General features: G+C 53.3%; 6 protein-coding genes; 5 read left to right on the top strand and 1 right to left on the bottom strand.

The window, feature by feature from the left end:
* Positions 1 to 31: 31 nt before the first annotated feature.
* Positions 32 to 2,236, top strand: RCC_02477 (related to cell cycle control protein (Cwf19); the record flags this gene model as incomplete). The annotated part of the gene is made up of 1 exon (XM_023767767.1): positions 32 to 2,236. One exon carries the CDS (start codon positions 32 to 34, stop codon positions 2,234 to 2,236), a length of 2,205 nt encoding a protein of 734 aa, XP_023623535.1.
* Positions 2,237 to 2,742: 506 nt separating this feature from the next.
* On the top strand, positions 2,743 to 3,668 carry RCC_02478 (related to cell division control protein 14; the record flags this gene model as incomplete). XM_023767768.1 has 2 exons in its annotated part: positions 2,743 to 2,998; positions 3,055 to 3,668. The coding sequence occupies 2 exons, from the start codon at positions 2,743 to 2,745 to the stop codon at positions 3,666 to 3,668; spliced, it is 870 nt and encodes a 289-aa protein (XP_023623536.1).
* A 503-nt stretch (positions 3,669 to 4,171) lies between these two features.
* RCC_02479 (uncharacterized protein) lies at positions 4,172 to 6,148 on the top strand (the record flags this gene model as incomplete). Its single annotated transcript, XM_023767769.1, has 1 exon — positions 4,172 to 6,148. One exon carries the CDS (start codon positions 4,172 to 4,174, stop codon positions 6,146 to 6,148), a length of 1,977 nt encoding a protein of 658 aa, XP_023623537.1.
* A 523-nt stretch (positions 6,149 to 6,671) lies between these two features.
* On the top strand, positions 6,672 to 8,999 carry RCC_02480 (transketolase TktA; the record flags this gene model as incomplete). XM_023767770.1 has 5 exons in its annotated part: positions 6,672 to 6,725; positions 6,827 to 6,863; positions 6,918 to 7,403; positions 7,463 to 8,826; positions 8,883 to 8,999. The coding sequence occupies 5 exons, from the start codon at positions 6,672 to 6,674 to the stop codon at positions 8,997 to 8,999; spliced, it is 2,058 nt and encodes a 685-aa protein (XP_023623538.1).
* A 2,352-nt stretch (positions 9,000 to 11,351) lies between these two features.
* RCC_02481 (related to CDC14-dual specificity phosphatase) lies at positions 11,352 to 13,466 on the bottom strand (the record flags this gene model as incomplete). XM_023767771.1 has 3 exons in its annotated part: positions 11,352 to 12,934; positions 12,994 to 13,317; positions 13,388 to 13,466. The coding sequence occupies 3 exons, from the start codon at positions 13,464 to 13,466 to the stop codon at positions 11,352 to 11,354; spliced, it is 1,986 nt and encodes a 661-aa protein (XP_023623539.1).
* A 396-nt stretch (positions 13,467 to 13,862) lies between these two features.
* RCC_02482 (uncharacterized protein) lies at positions 13,863 to 15,950 on the top strand (the record flags this gene model as incomplete). XM_023767772.1 has 5 exons in its annotated part: positions 13,863 to 14,141; positions 14,498 to 14,595; positions 14,672 to 15,001; positions 15,059 to 15,779; positions 15,897 to 15,950. The coding sequence occupies 5 exons, from the start codon at positions 13,863 to 13,865 to the stop codon at positions 15,948 to 15,950; spliced, it is 1,482 nt and encodes a 493-aa protein (XP_023623540.1).
* Between the last annotated feature and the right edge of the window lie 233 nt (positions 15,951 to 16,183).

Here is a 16,183-nt window from a genome sequence, read left to right on the forward strand (position 1 = left end):
ATCCCACTTCACTTGATGCACAACAGGCGCGATGGGATTGGAGGATTTTGAAAAAGAGCTGGCGCAAGGCAAATCACAGGAATCAAGAGAGCATAGGCAGCGAGACCGAGACGAAGAGCGGAAGCACCACCGTCACCACCATCGTTCACATCATGATAAGGAGCGGGACGATGAGCGACGTCACAAACGCCATAGAGACCGCACAGATGATGATGACCGGAGAGAGCGACGTCACAAAAGACATCGCAGCGGGTCGCCTAGGCGGGACAGACGCGAGAGAGATGATGGGCGTGGGCACCGGAGCCGCGAGACGCAGAGCGATAATCCGGTAAAAGTCTTCGACAAGGGCGATGAAGATGATGGGGACGAGTGGGTGGAGAAGGAATCCGTCGTAGCACCGCCACAGGAGAACCTGCTCGACCAGCGAGACCAGGATCTCAAGAGCACACAGGTCCCACAGCGTGATGCCTGGATGCAAGAACCTGGTGCGCTCGACGTGGACTACGTACAGCGCAAGCCCAAGTCACCGCCCCGTGGTCAATTTGTCAGTGCCAAAGACACCCATGACTTCAAGGTCCAGGAGAGCGACATCAATCGCCATCTTGCGGACCTCCAAAACGACTTTGACTCGGAGGGAGAGGGAGAGGGAGAGGGAAAGGGGACAGACGATAAGATTAAGGATGTACCTGCTCAGCACGAGGTTACTTACACGTTCGGCGACAGTGGTAGCTCATGGCGAATGACAAAGCTTCAAGCGGTCTATCGCCAAGCGAAGGAGAGCGGCAAGAGTATTGATGATGTAGCATTGGAGCGATTTGGAGACATGCGAGAGTTCGACGACGCTCGCGAAGAGGAGCGTGAGCTAGACAGGAGGAAGATGTATGGAAAGGATTATGTCGGCCTCGAGAAGCCTTCCGGCGAATTCTACCAGGAGAGAAAGATGGCAGCCGAAAAGTTACGTGGTGCTCAAGATGCTGCAGCTGCAACCGAAAATGCCTCGCGACCCCAATCAGAGGTATTGGCAGAAGTCCTGCCAGCTACTACGACCACGCCGTTGGATGTGTCGGCCTTGAACAAGCTCAAGGCTCAGGTGATGAAGGCAAAACTTCGCAATGCTCCCAATGCCGCCGAACTCGAGAAGGAGTTCAATCTGGCCCAAAAACTGGCGAATTCCTCGCAATCTGATGTCGTGGTTCTCAGCACCATGGAAAACCGCATGCTTGCCGGGGATCGCTCCGGCGAGGTGATTGCCATATCGGGCAAGCGCGGTCGCGAGCGTGGCTTGGTCAAGGAGAATGAAGACATGTCAATTGAGGACATGGTCAAGCATGAAAAACGAACCAGAGGCGCGAATGGCGGCGAGGGCAGAGCATTCGCCGAGCGCATCGCCAAGGACGGCAAGTTCAAGAATGATCTGGACTACATGGATGACAATGCGACGGACTTGTCGAAGAAAGTGGTCAAATCTGACACGAATTTGCGGAACGCTGCCGTGGGAGATTTCCAGAAGATGCAGAGAGTTCTAGAGAATTGCCCGCTTTGCTATCACGAGGAGTCAGGTCAGCCCCCTGTGGCTCCGGTCGTCAGTCTCGCGACTCGCACATACATGACACTCGCTACGGAGCCTGAGATTGCAAAGGGTGGGGTAGTTATTGCGCCCATACAACACCGACTGAACCTCCTCGAGTGCGATGACGATGAGTGGGAGGAAATCCGAAACTTTATGAAGTCACTCACACGATTCTATCACGCTCAAGATAAGAGTGTGATCTTTTACGAGAATGCTGCTTTCATGTCGAGCCGAAAAGGTCACGCGGCTCTCAATGCTATCCCGCTTCCTCATCACTTGGCTGAGAATGCTCCTGCCTACTTCAAAGAAGCCGTTCTGGCGTCTGATGAACAGTGGAGCCAACACAAGCCTATCATTGATACTCTGGCGCTGGTACAGAGGGCAGGGTATGGTAAGGCGGCTTTCCGCAAAGCCATGGTGAAGGAAATGCCATACTTTCATGTCTTCTATTCGCTGGACGGCGGTATGGGTCATGTTATTGAGGATGAGCGTCGATGGCCAAAGGGAGACTTGTTCGCGCGAGAGATCATCGGTGGGATGTTGGACAAGGGACCAGAGGTCATCAAGCGGCAGGGAAGATGGGAGAAGCATGATAGGAGGGTGGAAGGGTTCAGGAAGAAGTGGGAGAAGTTCGACTGGACGGCAGTCTTGATGGAGCCGCAGTGAGAGTGTGTTCTATTGATAGGCGTTGAAATGACCTCGCTGTCGTCATGTTGTGCTTCATTCGGTCTCAAAGTAAAGTGAATGCACTACAAATATGCCCATATGGGTTGTTGCGATACGATCGCTGTGCCGTATATTGTTGGAAGCTGGACCATTCAGGTAACGACAGTATCGATTCAAATGTGGTGGACGATCATTCCGGTCATAACATGCACCCAGAACACCGCAACAACCGCAGTACCAATTAAACACTGGAGAGTATACTCTACATATCTTAGAATAGATGGTAGCCGCGCTGTCCGATGTAAACATTGAGATGCCTGCTACATCAACCCTTACCCTAAGGTACCTACGAAACAAGAATTGACYGGGAGCGGCTCGGGCGTTGTTAGGGTCTTCCTTGCTAAGATTAGCCGACATAACAATCCACAATTGGTGGCCGTAGAGAAAGAGATCCACTCCATTGCACTTTATCGCGCGCTTCCGATCGCTCGCATCGAGCCGACGCGATGGAAGCACTGCTGTCGCTCTCGTTCGACAACATATCGTCGCGCGACTCGACCAAGATCCGCAAAGGAATCCGGCAGATTGAAGGCCTGGTGGCCCAGATCATCCTGTCCAAACCCTCGGGGCGATCACCACACAAGAGGAAGTCATCGGCGCTCAACGACAAGCAGCAAGATGGACCGAAACAGCTTGGAGAGCTGAAGCAAGATGCGGCCTTTCGAGAATTCTTCCGCCTCCAGAATGGCTTTCAATGGAATGGTCAGGAACAACACATTCAAGCAGTCCGAGAGCCGGTCAGCTAACGACTAAATCAGTTGCCTCACGCCTGCTATCGACACTSGAATGTCTCATGGGAATGGGCAACCCAGACGATACGGATCTCCTCATCCTCGCTGCACTCGACCTGCTCCAAGGCATATTACTGCTGCACCCTCCCAGCAAGTGCCTCTTCGACCGCGCCACATACATGAACCTTTTACTCGATCTCCTCGATGCGAACAATCCACCGAAGATGCAGTCGCAAACGCTGCTAGTACTCGTGGCTGCGTTACTGGACTGTCCGCGGAATACACGCACCTTCGAGTCTATCGATGGGCTGCTCACGGTCACCAGCTTGTTCAAGAGCCGGTCAACTACAAAGGAGGTCAAAATGCGCTCACTCGAGTTCCTCTACTTCTACCTCATGCCAGAAGCTCCCGTTGTCCCATTTGAAAGCACGAGTGCACCCAATACTGCAGTGCTGCAGAGAAATCCCGACAAGCACGACATTCGAGCAGAAATATCCAGGACACATGCCGGAGACATGGAAGTCGACGAGGTAAACCCAGACACGAGAACCACAGACGAAAAGCAGATGCTGCTGGGAGAATACCTCAGCAATGTAGCTGAGCTTGTCGAAGACTTGCAAGAGAGTGCCCCATTTGGTTGATTGGCAAGCCGAGAGCCTTGTTTGCGATGTTTTCAAGCGTGGGACTACGGGCATATGGCGGGCGTTATTTTCAGATACCTCATGCATGATACCCTTCGCATGCGGGGCGTCACCAGGGTTCATGTGGTGCTTTGTTGGCATGTTACTTCGGAGTAAAGATGAATGTGGAATACGATGTGCACGGGCCCCATTTAGGCGCCCTTCTTTTTACCACTCAGACTTCAAGCCATACATCCGCTTGCACGTCGATACATGTACGCGCCGCCAGCGCGTAGACGACGAACAGCTCTAACGATGACGACGGCAAAGGCGCCAACAATACAGCGGTGAGATCCACGATATACTGTTTGTCAGTCACCTTTCTCATGAAGACAATCTTCAACTACACCAATGTCATAGCATCTTTTGCAGTCGTGCTTCTTTCCTTTCCTTGTATTCTGTTCTTTGCTGCTGGTCAGCTCTAATACTATAAGTGTTCTCTTAATATTTTATGACCTCTCACAATGCCCTCTCGGAAGTTCTCTCGCCAATCCTCTACAACGGTTCCCACGCTTCCCCAAGAGCTGCAGAGCGTGGTACCATCATGCGCACATTCTTGTCTTTCAACATACATATCTCAAGGGTACGAGGATACCAGTGCTTGCTCGAATGGCGACCTCTCCTGCTTGTGCTCGAGTTACAGCTCATATGGCTTGACCCTGGGAGAGCTCGGCCTCATTTGCCTCCAAACCAGCGGTTGTGGCCCAGCAAGCCGACAAGAAGAAGAGCAACAGGCAGTTTTCGGCATCTGCTCAGGACAGAGCAATGCTGCTCAGGCAACCCACACAGTCCTCAGCCCACCCGCAACCACGCAATCCAGCTCGACACGTACAATCTCAACGGAATCTCCATCTGCAACGACGACTAGCGCAAGCATCCAACCCAATGTAGGACATTCAACGCAGCAACCGAAATCGACGTCCTCGTCCGTTGCAGCATCAAGCTCAAGTTCTAGCGATGCCTCAACAAATGGTCTCACGAGTGCTCAGGTCATTGGCATATCAATAGCGGCGGTCGGATTCGTTGTGCTTGCAATCGCCTTCGCATACATTATGGCTTGCGTCAGACGACGTCGCAAATCTTCCGAGCCCGAAGACCTTAAGCATTGGGATGGGTTCGCAGACGACAAGACGCCACACAAATCCTGGTTCACATTTCCTGACTCCAGACATCATCATGACACCGCTGAAGCGCCCCAAGAGATACCCACTTATGAGACGGGCGGAGAGCCATGGCAATCTCAGCATTATGAGAGTCGCGAGAAAGCAACCGCCCCAAGGAAGTCCATGTCACGGGACAGTCTTCGAAGCAGCAGCAGCATCAGAACCGTCTCGCGTCTTCTACCAGAGAAACCATCTAGAATCCACCCACAGCCCCAAAGAACGTTAGCAGAGCCAGTGACGGTGCAAACTCCAGCGACGATCTTTGAGGAAGATAGGTGCTCCATAGTACAACGCCCCATTCCCAGYCTTCCAAAGAATCCACGACAGCCACAATACGCTCATCAATTCACCAAACCTCCAGAAGCGGCACTGCAGCCATCGCTGTCCTTGGAAATACCTCGACAGGCAACGCGATCCGGTGCGATAGAGGCTGTTACAAAGTTCCCAAATCCTCGAGAAAACACATTCGCATCCACATCAAGACCATTCTACGAGACTCCACAAGCTGCTTCCAGCACGAATAGCTTCTTGAACTATTACGAAGGCCCAGACAGTGGTTCGCCCGAGGATTTCTATCCTTATACACCCATAGACGAGCATTCGCAGGTCCGAAGAGCTGCTCCGGCAGCCATTGTGATTACCAAGCCCACCTTTCCGCCAGTAGCCGTGCGGACGTCGATGGCTTCGGACATGTCACGACGAACGTCGTTTGAAAGCACAGATCCAGACGAGCCTACTCCGCCTGGTGAAGCGGATGAAGGTGACAAGCGACTCACACCAGTGGCAGAATCTCCCATCGCAAGCATCAGATACCCCAAGATTCCGAGGGGTAGCAACCAGACGGTTCCCAGATCACCTCCTCAACCACAATACAGGCACAAAGATCAACTGTGGCCGGCTCCCATCGTCGTGCAGCGTAGGAATCACGGAGACAATGACCCMGTCACACCAGCTGACCGTAGGATGAACGCACACAGTCCATCACTCAGCGGTTCAACTCTGGCGGCGAAGCGGGTTGGTCATCATGCTGCCCACAGTCTTGAGAAAGGCCTACGTATCACGCCATCTGGAACCCCTCCGCAGGATCGTCGCCAGCCTCCGAGAGGATATGGGAACGGCGCACGTAATCAGAGCCCTGGGAACTGGCCTTTGCCCTCTCAGGAGCCGTTGAAAAGCCCGCTCTGGGAGCCAAAGCTGACTCCTAGGAGGATGGGAGGAGATCTATATCTGTCGGTTTCGGTTGCCACGCCGAAGAACGCCCACTTTTTCGAGCGGTAGATTTTCAGAGTGTTGTACATATATCTTTCACGAAGTATGATGATGATGTTATGAGACGAAGACATTGATCTCGAATAGAGTAACTCATCCTTCAGACACGTGTGTTTCCGCAAGCACGTGTTTGCTCGGCGAATGAAGTTTGCTCATTAGGATAAATATAACGCAGATCCGGAGAATCTTGCCGGGAAAAGTCCCGAAGCACCATTTCAATAATTTCAATGGTCAGGTATCCAATCTGAATTGCCTCATTTGAGCCTTTAGGATGGCTGTGGTCGACAGTTTCCATTGAAAAATTGATGGGGCGTGTCTCGTTGCACGGCAACGGCTAAATTGCGGTCCCACGTGATGGCGGGACAGTCGGAGAATCGTCGCCTCGAAGGCGCCGAAAGTGTGTGTCCTTGTCCCCTGCCCCACTTACCTGTGACGCTGACGCAGTGTGGTTGAGAAATCTGTATCGTTGCGATTGAGATCACATCTATCTTCCTCTCCTTCACCAACAACCCCCCCAAACAACACTTTCATCATGGGATACACCAAGACGGACGAGTTGGCCATCAACACCATCAGAACCCTCGCGGTATGTCTGCCACTGCTGCAATGCCTCTTCCCGTCACCCCACCTCGCCTCACCGCATGCCACATGGAAGCAGCAGCAGAGCTAATATCACTTCACTCGCAGGTCGATGCCACTTTCAAGGCGAACAGTGGCCACCCAGGTTCGTCTTCTTCAAACGTTGCGAAGCAAAATGAACACAGCTGATCATTCATAGGTGCCCCAATGGGCATGGCAYCCGTGGCCCACGTTCTTTTCAACAAATTCATGACCTTCAACCCCAAGAACCCCGACTGGCTGAACAGAGATCGCTTCGTGCTCTCCAACGGTCACGGATGCATGCTCCAGTATGCTCTTCTCCACCTATTCGGCTACAAGGTGACCATCGACGACCTCAAAGCTTTCCGCCAAGTCGACAGCATCACACCCGGCCACCCTGAGGCCCACGACACACCCGGTGTTGAAGTCACCACTGGTCCTCTTGGTCAGGGTTTCGCCAACGCCGTTGGTTTGGCTATTGCTCAGGCCCACACCGCGGGTGTGTTCAACAAGCCTGGCTTCGACCTCATCAACAACCACACATACATGTTCTTTGGTGATGGCTGTGCCATGGAGGGTATTGCCAGCGAAGCTGCTTCAACTGCTGGTCACTTGCAGCTTGGCAACCTGATTGCTATTTACGATGACAACCACATCTCTATTGGTGAGTTGTGAGAGGCGGGAAATGTTTTCCAAAGGCAACGCAAACTGATTTTGAAACAGACGGTGACACCAAGTGTGCCTTCACTGAGGATGTGACAAAGCGTTTCGAGTCATATGGCTGGCACGTCGTGTGGGTCAAGGACGGTGACAACGACCTTGAAGGAATTGAGAAGGCCATTGCTGAGGCCAAGGCCGTCACGGACAAGCCATCCATGATCAGACTCACCACCACCATTGGTTTCGGCTCCAAGCTCCAGGGAACCGGCGGCGTGCACGGAAACCCTCTCAAGGAGGACGACGTCAAGCAGGTCAAGGAGAAGTTCGGTTTCGACCCAACAAAGACCTTTGCTGTCCCTCAAGAGGTGTACGACATGTACGGCAAGCACGCTGCTGAAGGTGCTGCTGCTGAGCAGGAGTGGAACCAGCTGTTTGAGAAGTACCAGAGCGAGCACAAGGAGCTGGGCGCCGACCTTAAGCGTCGTCTGACCAAAAAGCTCCCCGAGGGCTGGCAGACAAAGCTCCCGGTCTACAAGCCATCTGACTCGGCCATTGCTTCGCGTAAGCTTTCTGAGAGCGTTCTTGAGGCCATCTACGAGCACGTTCCTGAGCTTCTTTCCGGCTCTGCTGATTTGACTGGCTCAAACAACACCCGATGGAAGAAGGCCGTCGACTTCCAGCCACCAAGCCTCGGAATCGGTGAGTGGAGCGGCCGTTACTTGCGTTACGGTGTGCGTGAGCACGCCATGGCCGGTATCATGAACGGTCTCTCCGCCTACGGCACCATCATCCCCGCTGGAGGTACCTTCTTGAACTTCGTCTCATACGCCGCCGGATCTGTCCGTCTCTCGGCTCTCTCACACCAGCGTGTCATCTACATCGCGACTCACGACTCCATTGGTCTTGGTGAGGACGGCCCGACCCACCAGCCTATCGAGACTCTTGCTCACTTCCGTGCTCTGCCAAACATGATGGTCTGGCGCCCAGCCGACGGTAACGAGTGCTCCGCGGCGTACTACGTTGCCCTCACATCCACTGGCACCCCATCTCTCCTCGCCTTGACTCGTCAGAACCTGCCACAACTCGAGAACTCTACCATCGAGAACGGTATCAAGGGTGGTTACGTCGCTCTCGAGGACAAGTCCGCCCAGATCACTCTTGTCGCTACTGGATCCGAGGTTTCCCTGGCCCTGGAGGCCGCCAAGTTCCTCAAGGACAACAAGAGCGTCGCTRCTCGTGTCGTCTCGCTTCCTTGCTGGGAGGTGTTCGACGCTCAGCCAAAGGACTACAAGCTCTCGGTCATCCCAGATGGCATCCCATCGCTCAGCATTGAGGTCATGTCCACCATGGGCTGGGAGAAATACTCTCACGAGCAGTTCGGCTTGAACCGATTCGGTGCCTCTGGCCCATACAAGGAGGTCTACGCGGTATGTGTATCCCATTCGACAGTACTGTGCGTGAAGCATCTGCTAACATGTTCTAGAAATTCGAGTTCACCCCAGAAGGCATCGCCAAGCGCGCTGCTGCCACCATCGAGTTCTACAAGGACGTCAAGCCTCTTCGCTCGCCACTTAACCGTGCGTTCGAGCAGCTGATCTAAGCGAATGCGTACCGAGATACCATGACGGGCGTAATGAAACTTTATAGATGAAATCAAATCACGTGTTTATGCTCCACGGAACGCTCTCTCCATTGTGTCAAGTTGTGGGAGATTTAACTTGAGATTCGAGTGTCGGCAATGAAGAACCATACCGTCATAAAACATTGGGCTTCATGTTCATTAACGTGTGCTGAAGTCTGAAGCTTCGAAATTCGCGTAGACAAGTTTTACACCTCGAATACAGGACCAGTCTCTCTGCCGTTACCCAACCCAGACCTTCTCATATCCGCCACATCAACCCGCCAACCTCTCCATTGCTCCAAACCCCTCTTGACCTCTTTGATCCTCTCAACACGGCGCGCCGCCTCCTCCTCCTGCGCCAATCTAAAAGCCTCTTCATCAAAGCCATCCTCACTAAGGAGACCTTCTGAAGCAGCTCTATCACGTCCAGTAGTCGTACCCTCCCTCGGCCGACCGGTAAAAGCATTGATGCCAGACGTGATGACATCTTGGAAAGTGCTCGTTTGTCTGRGAAGACTGCCTCGTTTGCCATATGGAGTGTAGGGACCATTCAGATCAACGTCCTCGTAGTCTTGTCTTGTGCCATCGTCGTCCATGCCAGTTTGCATTTCAGCACGCTTATCCCGCCAAACTCCGCGGCGGAGGTCAAAGTTCTCTGCTTCCAGAGCGCGAAGGCGTGCTTGCAGCTCACCTGATTCAGTCTCCTCTTCTCCGAGCTCGAAGTCAGAGGCATCTCGAACGTGGGAGGGTCTGTCGCGACGTTTGAGCTGGGAGCGTAGATCGCCGAGCTCTTTGTCTTTGGTTTGGGAAATGGCAGTTGCATCGCGGTGCAGCTTTGTGAGGGCCTCAATCTTTTGCTCTAGACTTGAGGCTTTTGCAGCCGCAGCATCGAGATTGGTGGTTGCAGTGCGAAGATCGGACTCCAACACGGTGATACGCTTAGTGAGAGCCGCTGGGTCCTCGTTCGCTGCTTGTGTTTCGCTGCTGGGGAAAGCAATGGATACCTTCAGGGCGTCCAATTCTTGCTTGACAGCTTCGGTAGATGCTTCAGCTGCCTCCGCACGATCGTTCAATGCTTTTGAAGAAGCCTCTCGCTCTGCAATTGTGGCTTGCAGTTCAGTAATTTGATTGCGCAATTTGCTAATGTCCAGCTCCAGRGATTCAATGGTGGCAGTTTTGCTCGCAACCTGCTCGCTGACATCCGGGCTGGTACTCGACTGTCGACGCGTGGGTCCTTTTGTAGCCTGCTGTGCTTGCGCCAGCTGTCGTTGGACAGACGCCAGCTCAGTGCTGAGCCGGTCCGCCTCCTTCGCCTTTGTGCGCAATTCAGCCACGTCGCTGCTACCCTCACGCAAGCTCTCGAGCTCCTCTTCAGCACTGGACAGTCGCGTGGCATTTTGTTCCCCTTCGTCCTTGAGCTTCTTGTTTTCCGCTTCCAGATCCTCAATCTTAGCGGCCTGTTTGCGGTACAGCTCTTGCACTTCTGCTTGAGGACCATTTCCTTGTCTGAAGGATTCCGAACGCTCTTTTGACTGCTGTGATGTAGATGCCGGTGTCTCAGCAGCTTTCTCAGCGTCAGCTTCCTCTTCTACGGCCGGCGCATCGTCTGTCTCTGCCTCATTTGGCGCATCTGTCGTGGAGACGCCCGCTTCGGCGCCATCCTCTCCGCCCTCCTCTGTCTTGGAATCGTTTGATTTGCTCTCCTTCTTCTTCGTGCCTTTCTTGCCCTTCTTCGCAGGTTCCTTCTTCAGTTGCTCGTACTATCGCTGGCGTGTTAGCACGGCCAAGTGGATAGCAGGTGGATGCTACTTGCACGCTTCTTAGCTGCTGCCAGCTTCTCCGCTTTTTCCTTGTCCTCGTCTGCCATGTTGTCGAGATCAACGTCAGACGATTGTTCAATGTGTTGGAGTTTGTCCATTTCTAGCTGGGATGCCCTGGATACTGGCCGTCGRGACAGCTGGCCTTAGTAAGCGCTCCTATATAGTACAGGTCAGGCATTGTACAAGAAGACCCCACGGGGCAAGGAGACAACGACTGAGTTCTGCGAACGGTGAGAGCACATACATAACGGCGAGCACTAAATGTTCTTTGAGGGTGCGTTTCATGAATAGTGTCATTGAAAAGATCGCTGATAATGCTAATGCACATCGCGAAAACACCGCTATGTATAGGCGAAAAGGAGCCATCATCAGATCCAGAGTCGTGACCGCGACCAGAGCATACGAAAAAGCCGTGACCCATGATTTTAAAGAAATCCAACCACCCAGCGCCTTGCCACCTGGTTACTGACACGAAAAAGCGACATCATCAACAAAGCCAACGAATAATGGCCTAGGAGCTCTTCTGTGCCCGCAGTCCTTGAGGGCCACCAGCGCTGCCAACCCGCCCGCTAGTCTTTCGCACACTCGTCTTGCCCTCGGTGCTCCGGCGACTCGGTGAGGAGCGTTTGCCAACGCTTAGTGTCCCAACACCACTGCCACTTCTCGCACCTGGGGTCTTCGGTCTGGTCGGGCTGGCCATCCTGTCGTTGGCGGGCAGGCCTAGTTCTTCCGCAATAGCTGGACGATTCTCGGCGTCACTACCATCGGCCGGAACATCCCACTTCGTCGTTGTCGTGGTTGTGGTGGTGCAAGATACTGCTCGGCGCTTGCCGCTCCGGCTGATAGGAGACTGGCTGGCTTTCCGTGAAAGCATGCGGAGAGCATACTCTTCCTCGCTCTCATTTGGATCCACGCTGACTTTCGACCTCTGGATGCTGACAATCTCACTGTCCGGCTTGATGTCGAAGGGCTGGTTCTCCGTCATCACGCGTCGCCCGCCATAGATTTTGTTGGTCTTTCGTGGTTGTCCTGGAGTTGGCGCTGGAAGATTTTCGTCTGCCACGCCCAAACTGTTCTTCAAGTCCTCAGTTGAGCTGTGTCCTGGATTCGACGCAGCTTCATTGTTGGTAATCTCTCCCAGCGCTCGCCTCGGGCTGCTTGCATGTCGGTCCGCGTTTGGCGGCGTGAAAGTCTGACCGTTGCTCGCAAGCCGCCTGCTGCTCGAGTACTGTAATCTTGTGGGTGTGGCGGGCGGCATTGATGCCAAAATCTTCTCCCTCATGGTGTCCTCAAACCACCACTCGCGGAATGTACCCTGGTTGAGWTGCAACCAGTGCTGTTGTGGCCCGACGACCATTCCAGGGCGCATGAACCGCATGAATGCAATGACCTCGTTGGCGGTGAAACCGTGACGATAGATCAGATATGCGCCGATGAGACAACCGGTGCGTCCAAGTCCTGCCTTGCAGTGGACAGCAATTCCCTTGTGCTTGTCATTGATCGTACTGTGCGCCAGGTTGACAAATTTGCGAACGAGTGTGAGCGGAGGGCACGTCCCATCATCAAAGATCATGTCCAGGTGCTTGATTCCCATCGCTGTGAAGTAGCTTGGTGAATAAAGCTCTGAATTCAATCGAACGACCAAGCCAATCCCTCGTTCGGCAAAGTGAGCAAGCACGTTCTTGAACGGTGTTGGTAGGCTCTTGTCCCGAGCCAAGGCACCGATAGAGCGCGGAAGCTGAGCATACAGCGGATCATTTTGCTGAACAATAGTCGTTGGTTGATGTTGTGGCGATGCGAAAGCAAGGAAGTCTGGCGATATCCAGTTGAAGTCTCCCATGTCGACGCGCTCATATTTCTCGTACTCCTCTAGGCTGAACTCTTTCAGCCCGACAAGACCCTCCTCCTTGGCTTTCCAGACGCCGTAGACTACATCCTGGATGGTGAGAGAGTAGTCCGCTTGACTGTAACCCGCATCACGGAAGGGCATGCATGGAGGGTCCATCTGAGCAATTGGGGCCAATGCAAGATGAGGTGGCCAATTCTGAATTAGAACCATGTAGGTTGCAAGAATACATGCTGCATTTGCGCGACCTGTAAGGCAATGTTAGTTTCCTCTGATGTAGCGAATTTTGCTAGCATGTGAAACCTACTGCGCGAATCTGCATGACTCCAGAACACGACTGGCCGAGAGTCGTTGTCGGGATGTCCAAGGACCTCATGGAGCTGCACGGCAAAGCGGTAGAGATGACCAATGTGCAGAGGGCCGAAGTCCGCGTGAAAGGCGTTGTATAACAGGCTCCGATCGATGGAGAAGTAGTAAGGCGGCTGCGAAGAAACAGCCCCAGAAACGCTCTGTGCACCGCCCTGTGCGCGTGATGACCTTTTATGTGGTGATCGTGACTGCTTCGGCGCTGGGTATGGGAATGGGGTCTTCTCGTCTGGCGTGTGGGTATAAGATGCGAGATACAGACGGTCTTTGTACGTGATGATAACCATGTTAGCGATTTGTTATTCAAGCAGTCGGAGGGCCCGAGATGTCCATACCCTGAATGTACTCAATCACCTGCCCGTAGCTGGTCACGGAAGGCACCTCCGCCTGGCTCGAGCGGGATGAATGAGGCATAACGCCTCTGGGTGCCTTCCTGGAGATGTAAGGTCTGTCCGTGGAGGAGATAGAGATAAATGCGCGGCAATGAAGAGGGAAGGGCGGCGAGAAGGTGGGAAGGAGTTGCGCAACTGCTGGCGTAGCGAAGATGCAAGCTCAGAAGAGGGAGGTGCGAGAGGCAAAGTTTTGTGTCGAGCGCGGTGTCGTTGTTATTGCACGAACATGTGCGAAGCAATGTCGGTATATGGTGATGCGGAGTTGGCGTCGGTCGGATTGTTGATTGTTTGTGGTCACCACAACAAATCGTCGTTACCCGGCGGGTCGACCCGAGTCACCCCGACTGGCTGGACTGAACTTCACCTTGGATTCCTCGTTCTATTTTCGATTTCCATCAACACTCAACCGTCAACCAAGATGCTCATCCCGCGTGGCAAGGCCGAAGGCTGGCTTCATCTTGACGTCAATCAGACCAAAGAATGGGCCAGATCAAACGGCGTGTCCTTCAACGCTGCATCTGCTGCATGTATTCCTGGACGAGGAATCGGCCTAATCGCAGGCCGCGACCTGAAAGCTCCAGTTGAGGTCTTGTCCGTACCCGAAGATCTCGTGCTCTCACTTGACACCATCAAGCAGCATGCTCAATTCGATTCCGATTTCCGCGAGCTATTCAACAGCCTGGGAGCTTCTGCCACTGTGGGTTTCCCTTCACTTCTTTCCATTATGACACAACCGGCGAGCAGATTCGCGGTTGACGGACTTGTGTTCCTCATTCTGCTCCAGCTGCGAATGCTTTCAAGCATCTTACGCTCGCGCGATGGCAGCGAATCAGACGCCACAAAATTGCAGTCAAAGTGGGTCTTGTTTCATCAAGAACAACTCTCAACGCAAAGAGACGTCGTAGAGCGGATGAGATGCTCGATGTGCTTCTGCCGTCCGGATGCTGCACTTCAATTCAATTCGCTGAGACCATGCTGTCAACGTTGCGCATGTCTCTGCTGCGAGTTCGAGCTTGCTACCAAGATGTAGTACGAGGCTGATGTCTTGGGTAGTCTCCTCGCATGGCAATCCTTTCCTTTCTCCTCTTCCAAGCCACCATTTCTTGTCCAGATCTTGCGCACAAGGTCGGCGTCCATTCTCCATTCACCGAGTATGTCAACATCATTGGGATCCCTCTGCGCTCCGTCAAACAATGCCCAATTATCCATCCTAATTCAAGCTCGTAGCTACGTCAAGACATTGCCTTGCGAGCGGTTGCCCACGTTCTGGGCCGCTGAGGAACTTCAGTTGTTGACTGGAACCACACTCGCACCTGCTGTATCGTCGAAGGTGCGGAGTCTTCGTCGGGAGTATGACATACTCTGCTCATCCGCAGCAAACACTCGTTGGTTCCGAATGGTGCAATCATTTATTGATCTCGAAGACTGGATGCACGTAGATGCAATGTTCCGCTCTCGTGCTCTAGACTTTCACGGCCAGTGCATGATCCCGGGCATCGACCTCTCAAGCCATGCTGCTGGCGACGCCACCAACACATTCTACGATCGACGGGACGGGTGCGTACACTAAAATCTCCCGTATTGAGCAATACATTGATGATCTGGTTTGCTTAGGTCTTATGTCCTGATGCTAATGGAAGGCAAAGAGCTTAAACAAGGCGAGGAAATTACCATTACGTATGGTGACGAGAAGGGAGCATGTGAAATGCTATTCTCATATGGCTTCATAGATGAACACATGGAGTCGGCGGAGACCTTATTCTTGAGTCTGACGATCCCGGAAGACGACATCCTCAATGCAGGGAAGATGAGCATTGCTGGATGCGCACCAGGCTTCAAGATTATCGATACATCTTCGAGGCGCGGCGTTCTAGGAATTGACCCTTGTGAGGACTCTGCCATCAATTCAGACAAAACACACGGTCATCACTCTGCCGACACCAACGATGGCTTCGATTGGACAGGAGATTTCATCTGGCTGCTCTGTGTGGGTCGCGAAGATGGTCTTGAATTCCGTTTGGCCAGGACAATAGATGGCCAGGATGACGAAGTGGAAGCCACATTTGGTGGCGAGATTGTGAAGAACGCCACCAACCTCCGGCAGTTGCTCGCACAAAGTTCCTTATGGGAAGTGTTCAGACTGCGGGCGGTGGTCATCCTCCAGCAACGGGTGTTTGATCAGATGCAAGTACTGCACAGTACGCAGGAAGATCTCGAGGGTATACTGTACGGTGACGAGACGGCGATCAAAGAACAACAGTACAATCTAGCGATGCAGCTAAGACGGCTAGAGTTCGAGCTCTTGGGTAAAGCGTACGATGGTTTGGAGATGCAGGTAAGTTGACCTATCCCTGCGCTGCCCGCATACGCCATCGGCCACCTGCAGGCTACTGTACAGGCCTATCAAGTCGCAAATATCGAGCCCTATTCTGATGCTAATATGCCAATCAAGAAACTTGCACTCGCAGATTCCGCTGTGGTGCAGACGTATCTTGCGGGAGAATGACGATTGCCTGAAGCTATCGACCCCGCTCCGTTGCTCTGGGTGCTCCCTGCACATCTTCGACAGGTTCAAGGCAACACCCCGCCAGCTCGTTGCTCCCGACTATCCAACAAGGCTTCCCTATGTTGGCATTTGATTGCAACGCGGTCATCATCGAGCCATGTGCGAGCGCACATAGCAGAATCACGGCGTTTGATGCATGGCAGCCTGCAAAGCGAGCTGCATCTTCGCATGCA

Source organism: Ramularia collo-cygni (assembly GCF_900074925.1).
Source record: "Ramularia collo-cygni strain URUG2 genome assembly, contig: RCC_scaffold03, whole genome shotgun sequence".
Lineage (NCBI taxonomy): Eukaryota > Fungi > Ascomycota > Dothideomycetes > Mycosphaerellales > Mycosphaerellaceae > Ramularia > Ramularia collo-cygni.